The sequence below is a fragment of the Rattus norvegicus genome, chromosome 15 (genome assembly GCF_036323735.1).
Source record: "Rattus norvegicus strain BN/NHsdMcwi chromosome 15, GRCr8, whole genome shotgun sequence".
Lineage (NCBI taxonomy): Eukaryota > Metazoa > Chordata > Mammalia > Rodentia > Muridae > Rattus > Rattus norvegicus.
In genome coordinates, this window is record NC_086033.1 from 29,995,048 (window position 1) to 30,005,674 (window position 10,627).

The window sequence follows — 10,627 nt, forward strand, 5'->3', positions numbered from 1 at the left end:
ATATATGAAATAAAATTTTTATCTATCTATGCAGTAGTACATAATTTTGAGTAACAAGGTAGACTATCTAACACTTATATCAGGATAAGCATTCAATTCAAACTGTTTTCACTTTTATGGTAAAATCTTTCAAACTCCTTCCTTCTATATTTCTGTTTCTTAAAAGCAATGCATATCACTGCTATCTTCAATTACATTTTAAATAGAAGGCATATTTTAAATTTTATAACAGCTCTTAGCAATGCCTTCAGATGATTGGGTTATATTATGATGTTGTGAAATCATAGACTTAAATATATTTCACATGCTATAATCTAGTCTATGACTGATGTGCAGATTACCTCATATTTGGTCATATTCTACAAATCACTTTGTGAATTTATTCGATTTAACCCTACTAGTCTTCATTTTTCATTTTCTGATAGAAATAAATATTCTAGACTTGTTTTTGAAGATTCATTTATTTTTATGTGTATGAATGTTTTTTTCTGTCACATGTATACTACATGTGTGTCTGGTGTCAGCAAATACTAGAAGAAAGGGTCAGATTCCCTAGAACTGAAATTATAGATGGTTATGAGCCTCTATGTGAGTAATGTGAACCAAACCATTGTCTGTTTCAAAAGCAAGTTATTTTAACCGCTTCAAAGTCATTTCTCCAGCCCCAGCCAGATGCCTTATATGTATCTATGTATGTATTCTGCCCGAGACTTGCTAGCAGACACTTATCTAAGAAATTGTAATTTCTTTTTGTGGAAAATTGGGCTCAAAAAATGCCTGCTGTTATTTATTTGGTCAGTTATTGCCACTTTTATAATACAAAGTATTCAAGTCAATTTTCCCACTAGGTCATTAATTCAAATGTTAAAGTTCTCATAAGTACTTGCTACTTGGCAAACACTGGCAAATTATTTCTTGTACTGAAACACACTTGTACTGAATCACACGGTACAAATATATGGCTAAGATAGTATCAGTGTACAAGACCAATGAACTTTCTTCCAGTAACGTCTGACACATTTTTGCATGGCTGCAGGAATGTGAACCTAACTGGGAGTGGTGAGGTAATGAAGAAATGACAGATAGATGGACAGACAGAAGGGCAGATGTACAGAAAGCTGGGATTGTGGTCTGGACTTTTTGGATAGAGAAATCTTTGCACACTCAAAGCTCTGCATTTTTATAGACTTGAACAGAGTGGTGGAGTCATTGCATAGAACTGAACAAGGAGGCAAGGTGAACAGGGAAGCAGGGTTTATATTTTACCACTGGATCAAGGAGACAGGTTTAGTTAATTTAAGTAGGAGCAGTCTCTGTAGAGGAGCAGTCTTTAGTCTATAAACCTCTCAGGGGTTTGTGCAAGCTATGGTGGACATTTACGTTACACAGTATCAATGCTTGTGCTCAGCACCCCCAAATCAAGTCTTCAATAGTTCATTCTGAGCCTCACTCTAGTTGAGGTGTGCTTTGCCATTTCCCTTTGACATGCCCATGCCCAAGGCAAAATCAGATTCGCTCAGGACCTCACACACGCATGGCTTCCTTCATTCCTCACAAAGGTTCCTCTACCTCCCAATAGCATCACAGGCTGTCAATGAAACATTTTCCAGTGCAAGGTGTGGGGGAAGCTTTTAGCACATTTCATATTCAAGTTATGTCCAACTGATAATGCAAAATCCATTTGGTTCTTCTCCAAAAGGTTCCAGGATTTTAACTGCTCAAAGGTTAAGTTCGTGGTCCCTAAAACTCAAGGCAATCACAACTGTAAGTTTCTGTTAAAAACAAACAGAAAAAGAGTTATACTTCCAAGACACAATAACAGGAAAAGGATAAGGAGAAACTGAACCTACGGCAGGGCAAAAGCACATGAGGCAGGCTTTTAAAAAGTCTAGAACCTGTCTGTCCTCCTGTACACTGGATGGTATGACATGAGCACAAAGATCAGGAAGAACTCCACCTCCACAATGTCGCTAGCTGAAGTGCACATGGCCACTCTTGAGCTTCTTTTGCTAGTTCCCTGAAGCTTCTTCCCTCAACAGACAAACTATCATTCTTGCTTCTCCTATTTTTGGGTTTCCATTGAGTATTAGCCTCCAATCTCACAGTATCACACATCACCCTGTGGGTGAGCCTGAAATAACTGACCATGCCACATTCTGCCTGGTATTTCCATCTCCTTGGAAACCTTCACGAAATCAATGCTTTCAGATTCTGAACTCGACAAAGCTGCATCATGTGAATTACACTAAAGTTTTCAATGACGTAAGCTGTACTTACAGAGACCCACCTAAACCTCAGGTGCAGTGGCCTGAGGTCTTTGATGACTGAACACTGGAATATGAATCCTAGGAAAATAATTCCCAGGGGGCGTTGGACAAATTTTCTTCTCAGTGGAAAGAGGATTCAAATGTCATGGTTGTTGTTTCTTTTTTTTTTTTTTTTTTATTAACTTGAGTATTTCTTATTTACATTTCGAGTGTTATTCCCTTTCCCGGTTTCCAGGCAAACATCCCCCTCCCCCCTCCCCTTCTTTATGGGTGTTCCCCTCCCAACCCTCCCCCCCCTTGCCGCCCTCCCCCCAACAATCTAGTTCACTGGGGGTGCAGTCTTAGCAGGACCAAGGGCTTCCCCTTCTACTGGTGCTCTTACTAGGATATTCATTGCTACCTATGAGGTCAGAGTCCAGGGTCAGTCCATGTATAGTCTTTAGGTAGTGGCTTAGTCCCTGGAAGCTCTGGTTGCTCGGCATTGTTGTTCATATGGGGTCTCGAGCCCCTTCAAGCTCTTCCAGTTCTTTCTCTGATTCCTTCAACAGGGGTCCTATTCTCAAATCAGTGGTTTGCTGCTGGCATACGCCTCTGTATTTGCTGTATTCTGGCTGTGTCTCTCGGGAGAGATCTACATCCGGCTCCTATCGGCCTGCATTTCTTTGCTTCATCCATCTTGTCTAATTGGATGGCTGTATATGCATGGGCCACATGTGGGGCAGGCTCTGAATGGGTGTTCCTTCTGTGTCTGTTTTAATCTTTGCCTCTCTATTCCCTAATAATAACCTAATTCTAAGGTTAATGAACAATTTTGAGATTTTTAAAGCCATTTTGTTTCTTCTATTGAGAACTCTGTCTAGACTCTCTTGTCTTCTGACCATTGGCATTTCCTTCAACAGGAAGTGAAGGCTTGGTTCAATGAGGCTTGTGAGGATGGCCTGAAATCACGTTTGTTGTTGGTGTCAGTCCACTAGGGGGCACTGCAGGGTTCCTAAAATTACTTTTTCTTAAGTCACCCTGAGGTCTGAAGCACTGAGAAGAGACATAAGGACATAAGGCAATCCATTCCCAAAGCAAGAGGTACAGGCGATGAGGTGTAGTTCACCTGGGTCATTAACGCTCAATCATTCTGTAGACAGCCACAGATCTCTAGAGCCTGTTTTCTGGATCCGTGGTTATATAAATCTATTTTAAGAATAATTCTCTGAATGTATATAAACAAAATAGAATTACTAGGCATTATGACAATGAACACTCAAGAGAAAATTACTTTTTTAAAAAATTTCTGTTAGGTTTATGTCTATAATTCACCAAACTCAAAAAACTGAAATTATTCCAATAAAATTCATATCACACACATGTGAATGAACATACACACACACATACACACACACACACACACACACACACACACACACACACACGAGTGATTAGTTTTTCCACCAGCATTCTGTGTTTATGCATTCTCCTTCCTCAAACATCCTCACCCCCTCAAACTCCTTATATTACGAGTTACATTAGAAACACAGTGTCCTGGGCTCTACATCAATGTCCTCCACAGTCCTGGAGCAATTACAGTGCAGAGTCATGAGGTGGAGGTGGGTGGAGTTCCTTGTTCAGATGAATGAGGAAGCTCAGTGACTCAGAGAGAACCTGTAGTCTGTGAGCCCAAGTTGTCTGGGTACAAGACTGACCCCCTTCAGAGCTGGAGAGAAGACATCCCAGCAAGTGGACAGGGGCCATGGAGAGGAACCTGGGAGCTGTGCTGGGGATTCTGTGGGTGCAGATTTGCTGTGAGTTGTGCTAAGCTAAGTTCCTATTAGGGATTCTCCAGAAATGTGGGAGGTGGAGGGGGAGAAAGTAGATGAAACTCTCCTGTGCATTCTTCCTCATGATATCTCCTGGGTATTTAACTGGTGGGGTGGATACCTCTCTTTGATTCTGGTTTGCTTGTCTGTTTCCAACAGGGGTGAGAGGAGATAATGTCCAGCAGAGTCCTTCAGCCCTGAGTCTCCACGAGGGAAACAATTCTGTTCTGAGATGCGATTTTTCTAATGCCTTGACATCAGTGCAGTGGTTCCGACAGGATCCCCGGGGCAGTCTCATCCATCTGTTCTACCTGGCTTCAGGAACAAAGGAGAATGGGAGGTTAAAGTCAACATTCGATTCTAAGGAGCGCTACAGCACCCTGCACATCAGTGGTGCCCAGCTGGAGGACTCAGGCACCTACTTCTGTGCTGCTGATGCACAGTGCTCCCAGTGAGCCTGCAGCCTGGCCCCAAACTGCAGCTGGCTGTGGAGCTACAACCCCTGCCACAGGCAGACTCAGCAGGAGGCTTTGCACAGCTGTGGCTTCATCAGATCTCCACAAATTAAAAGATGTGAGGAAACATAAAAATACCACTGTAGTTCCCACTTACATTCTGACTGACATGACACTGACTTCTAGAATGCTAAATGCTGAGAAATATCAGCATGCATGATCAAAATATGCCCCTTTATTTTTTCAGTTTATGTTAATGTCATAGAATATAAACCTCTCTTACATATTGGAGAATCATTTGGGTCATTTGTTAAAATTCGAAACTGAAAGCAACTGTTTTCATCCTTTGTTTAAAGAGCACAAGACAACACTGAGCTAATCTGCTCAATATGACGTTGATAAATTAATTAATTCATCTAATAAATTAACTGGTAGAAAGGCAAGAGAAATCTTATTATTAGATCAAGACATTATAGAAATGTCTTGATATTTTAAATATATAATACATTTAATTCTGCAGTGGAAAACAAATATTTCATGTCATAATTAGGAGCCAAAAGATAAAATAAAACTAGGAAGATGTATTTGCAATTTATGTCACAATAACACTTGTAGCCATTGATTCTACCTTATATGCAAAACTTTTCATTAAAACACTGCTTTCAAAAGAAAAGAGTGTGGAAACATTCTAAATATCATACAGTAGGGGACTGATTTATTATACAATAATTAAATGTGAACTAGATAACTCGTTTATTTTCTGAGGGTTGACTGATTATATACCATAGTTGAAAACTCTGGCCTGTCCTTGTCTCTGTAGGGAACTGGGAGTCATCCATGCATCATCTCTCCATTGTCTTCCCTCAGGAACAGCGGCTGTGTGACTACAACAGCAACTGGATGGCCTTTCATTTTCTTTCTAGAGCTTCACAGATTAACTGAAACCTTGTGATTCATTCGGCTTCATCCCCATTGTAACTCCACTTCCTTAAAATATATATTATCTGGGCTTCTCAGACAATAAATAATCCCTAAGGGTCAATAAGATTTGTGTGGGACTGTTAAAAAGTTATGTCAACATTCACATAAGGATCCAGTCACCTCAGAGAGGTCAAAGATAGCAGCCATCCTAACCCTTGCTTCTTCATTTCAATTTGTTTATTTTTGTTTGTTTTTATTTTGCTTTTGGCCGGGGCGGGGGGAGGGGGGAGGCTACAAGGGAGGAAGATGGATACGAAGTGCCCTGGATATGAATGGAATTGGTTTACATGATGTGAAATGTAGAGAATGAATAATAATAATAAAACTCAGAAACAAAAACTAAACTGAAAAATGGATTTAATGAAGATGCCCGAGGTGATAAGAGTTAGAGTTATGCTGTCCAAAAAACAACAACAACAACAACAACAAAAACAAAAACAAAAACAAAAAACAAAAAAACAAAAAGAAAAACCAAACTCATTCAGATTTCCATTGCAGACTTTTCATAGGTGACTTTTTAGTGCAGGTGACTACTTATGAGTGAAACCTGCTATTACAGAGAAAGAGGAAAACATCTGCTAAGTGTAAACACACAAGCTCACCTATCCCCCGCACCCCCACCCCGTCCTAACTTTCATGAGTCCACAAGATGGCAGTGTTTTCTTTGGGATCTTGAGCAAAGATCTCAAGAGGGAGAGAAGTGGGGGATGGGGTGGAGTGGGGAGAAGAAGAGTACAGGAAGAGGAGGAGGGGGCAAAGAAAGGGAGGCAGAAAGGCTTGGTGCTTCTGGGGTTACGAAAAGATCCCTTTTCTAGTTGCCAACGTAGAGTTGAGTATTTCAGTCCTCAGTGAAGAGGGAGGAGGCGAGAATGAAATCCTTGAGTGTTTCCCTACTGGTCCTGTTGCTCCAGCTAAATGGTAAGTTTGGAAATTCCTTTGGGATCCGGGTGTGAGATGTAAAGTTCTTTCCTGCTCCAGGCAAATGGTAGAAACTCACGTCTGGGACCGGACTTCCGAACTAAGCAAAGCTAGAGTCCTGCCCTGAGCAGATTCCTGAGAAGGGCTTGACCTTTTCAAAGAACTTGTCCCCAGAAGACTGTTGCCTCCTTGTTTAAGGAGAATATCTTGCAGTTTAGAGATTCACTTTATGTCCTTGGGCACTTCCCAGTACTCCCGCCACCCTAAGCTTCAGTTCCTGCTTCAATTCCTGCTTCAGAGTTTTAAATGCTGTACATTCCTCTCAATAAACAGACCTTGGCAAGGACACTGCTTGGTCTCGCTCCTCTTTCTCGCCCTTTCTCCCTCAGGTATGGGTCCCCCTCGACCCCCACAAATAACTGGGTCCCCGCTGGCGGGGGACAAACTCAGGTATTTTAAATCTCCAATTAGGAAGTGAGAAGCCCATGGAAAAGTGTTAGAATCCATATGCATCTAGTCTTGATTGTGTGACCTTTGTCTTTCTGCACAGGGGTGAGCAGCCAGCAGAAGGTGCAGCAGAACCCAGAATCTCTCACTGTTCCAGAGGGAGCCAGGACCTCTCTCAACTGCACTTTCAGTGATAGTACTTCTCGGTATTTCGCATGGTACAGACAACATCCTGGGAAAGAACCCAAGGAGCTAATGTCCATCATCTCCACTGGTGAAAAGGAAGAAGGCAGATTCACAATTCAGCTCAATACAGCCAGCCTACATGTTTTCTTGCACATCAGAGACTCCCAGCCTGGTGACTCTGCTCTCTACTTGTGTGCAGTGAGCACACAGTGCTCCCCAGGCACCTGCAGCCTGCATGCAAACCTAGTGTACAGTACCAGCCCTGACATAGGTCACAGACCACACAGCAGAGACGTTCTGTTTCCATTCTATTCTATATGCTGTGGGACTTATAAGCAGGAATAGAGAGGGCTTGATTATCCTGGAACATATTTTAACATTAAGAAAAAAAGTAATCCTGATAGAAAAGGCACATTACTAGTTTGGGTAAATATTTTCCACTGTTTTCTTCTTACATGTGGATGATTATACAATAATGCACACACTACTAAAGGGCATATGATGTTGAGCTGGAAGACAAAACACATGGCCATAAGGCTGACCACATACCATGCCATAAAGACAACCATCAACTCTACAGCCCTGTGCTTTTAAAAATCTTTCAATAAAAATATTTGTTTTCTAATTTTTGAAAACTGGCTTACAATGTAGCAGGCTTCTCTATGACAGTTTCATACACATTTACTTTTGGTTGACCCATTCCCAAGCTTGTCCCCTCTACCATTTCCTCGTTCCCCATTCTACCTTGTGCTCCATTACCGCCCTAGTCGTCTCCCTGAGTGCCCCCTCTCACTTTATGTGCAGCTTTCTACACACAGTCATAGTCACATGAGTACATAGAGATAAAAATTAGAAACTAAGATTCATATACACTTTTCTATATGAGGACAGAATAATTCATTACAGTATTTTCATGGGAATTCTATAATTTCATTTTTCTCCATTGCTTAATTACACACACACACATATACACACATAAACACACACACACACACACATATATATATATACACATATATACATATCCACCAAATTTTCACTATTCATTCCTTTATTGATGAATATCTAAGAAGCCTTCATTCCATAGCAATTTTGAACAGAGTGGAAATAAGCAGAATTGAGCATGTATCTCTTTAGTGAGATGCAACAATGTCCTTCAGATATATTTATCCAGAAATTACATAGAAGGAACCTGTAAGTCTTCCTCTTTTAGCTTCATGAGAATACTTCCCACTGATTTCCAAAGTTGTTACATCAGTTTAATGTTTCCATCAATTTCTCCGGACTCTAGTTTTCCCTCTCTATATTCCTCCTAGTTGACCCACCCTCTCCTCCTCCTCAGACACACTTGTCCACTTCCCTTGAGAAAAGAGTTGGCCTTCCAGGGACAGCAATCAAACACAGAATGGTAAGTTACAAAAGAACCAGGCAGAAACCTCCATATCAGATCTCGAAAAGACAACCCAATAGGAGGCAAAGGATCTAATGGGCAGTCAAAAGGGACAGTGACACCCACACTTCCACTGTTAGGTATCCCACAAAAACACCAAGCTAAGAATCCTAATATATTTGTGGAAGACCAAGAACAGACACATGCAAGCTCCATGATTATTGCTTCAGTCCCTGTGAGCCCCTCAGAGCCCTGGTTAGTTGGTTCTGTGGGCCATTTTTTTCCTGGTGCCTTCAACTACTTTGGCTCTACCACTCTTCCTCCCCTACTGTGCTCAGACATTGGCTCCAATGTGAGGAACCCAGTGGAGAGCGCCAATGTGAGTCATCCCTCAGACTAATGTTTGCCTGTGAATCTCTGCATCTCCTCACATCAATTACTGAAGAACTCCTCTCTCATGATAACTGGGCTAGGCATGATCTACATGTATAGCAGAATATCACTAGGAATCACTTCATCGATTTTTCTTCTATCCTAGGACTCCGGGGTATTTAACTTCCCCATCCTGGTCATGCAGGCAGTGTTGGGCACTGACTTCCTTTGTTGGCATGAACCTCAAATTAGGCCAGCCAATGGTTGGTCCTTCTAACAATTTCTGTGCCTCCAGTGCTTCTGCACATCATGCAGACAGGATAGATTGTAAGTCAAAGGCTTTGTGACAAGTTGGTTTCCCAGTGATACCACTGGAAGTTTCTTGGTTTCAGAAGATGTCTGGTTTAAGCTTTGTAACTTTCATTACTAGAAATCCTCACAAGGGTCACCTTAGGAGAATCTGGGAGTTTCTACTACACTAGATTTTTACATTGTCCCTGAAATGCATTCCAGCTCCAGTTATCTCTTACCATATTCTCTCCCCCACTCAACATGTGATGGCTCCTGTTCTCATCCTACCTCACCCTCAGTATAACCATTAGATATGTTCTACTTCCTCCTCCCAGGAAGATACATTAATCCATCTTAGTGCCGTCCTTTTTACTTATCTTTTCTGGGTCTGTGACTTATCTCATGATTATCCTTTTTAGCTAATCTATTTTTATACGTGAGTACATACCGTGTTTGTCTTTCTGGGTCTTGGTTACCTCATTTAAGATGATTTTTGCTTCTGGTTGAATTCCTTTGCCTGAAATTTTCATGTTTTCATTTTCTTTTACAGAGGAGTAGTAACCCACTGTGTAAATGAACCACATTTTCTTGATCAAATCTTTGATTGAGGGACAACTAATTTGTTTCCAGTTTCTGGCCATTATGAATAAAGCTTCTAAGAACATAGTGGAACAAGTGCCCTTGTGGCAGGATAGAACATCCTTTGGATGTTCCGGTGGTATAGTTGTGTCTTAAGGCAGATGGATTTCCAATTTCCTGAGAAACAATCATATTGATTTCCATAGTGGTTGTGTAAGTTTGCACTCCCACCAGCCATGGAGGAGTGTTCCCCTTGCTCCATGTCCTTGGCAGCATGAGGTGACATGTTTTTGAATCATTCTGATAGGTTTAAGATAGGATCTCAGAGTCTTTTTCATTTGTATCTCCCGTATAGCTAAGGATGTTGAATATTTAAGTGTTTCTTGGCCGTTTAAGATTCCACTATAGAGAATTCTCTGTTTCTATCTGAATCTCATTTTTAAATTGGATTATTTTGTTTGTTGATGTCTAGTTTCTTGAGTTCTCTATGCATTTTAGATATTAGCCCTCTGTCAGATGTAAAGTGTGTAAGAATCTTTTCTCATTCTTCAGGCTCCACTTCTGTCCTTTTGAAGGTTTCCTTTGATTTACACCAAGTCCCATTTAATAATTGTCGATCTTAGTGTCTGCACTATTGGGGGTCTGTTCAGAAGTTATCTCCTAGGCTAACGAACTCACACGTATTCCCCCTATCTCTTCTATGAGAGGGTGTATCTGGTTTTATGTTTATATCTTTGATGCACTTGAAATTGAGTTTTGTGAAGGGTGATAAGTCTAGAACTATTTGGATTCTTCCACAGACCAACATCCAGTTAGACAGCACCATTTGTTGAAAATTCTTTCTTTTTTTTAAATTGCATATTTCTGGCTTCTTTGTACAAAACAAAGTGTCCATATGTGTGTAGATTTATTTCTGGGTCTCTGATTCCATTG

General features: G+C 41.0%; 2 gene segments (V, D, J or C); both read left to right on the forward strand.

The window, feature by feature from the left end:
• The first annotated feature begins 3,911 nt into the window (after positions 1-3,911).
• LOC120097130 (T cell receptor alpha variable 22-like) lies at positions 3,912-5,923 on the forward strand. The segment is given in 2 exon segments: positions 3,912-4,060; positions 4,235-5,923. Coding segments are annotated over 2 exon segments (348 nt in total).
• A 457-nt stretch (positions 5,924-6,380) lies between these two features.
• LOC134482042 (T-cell receptor alpha chain V region 2B4-like) lies at positions 6,381-7,407 on the forward strand. The segment is given in 2 exon segments: positions 6,381-6,429; positions 6,980-7,407. Coding segments are annotated over 2 exon segments (477 nt in total).
• Positions 7,408-10,627: the final 3,220 nt, after the last annotated feature.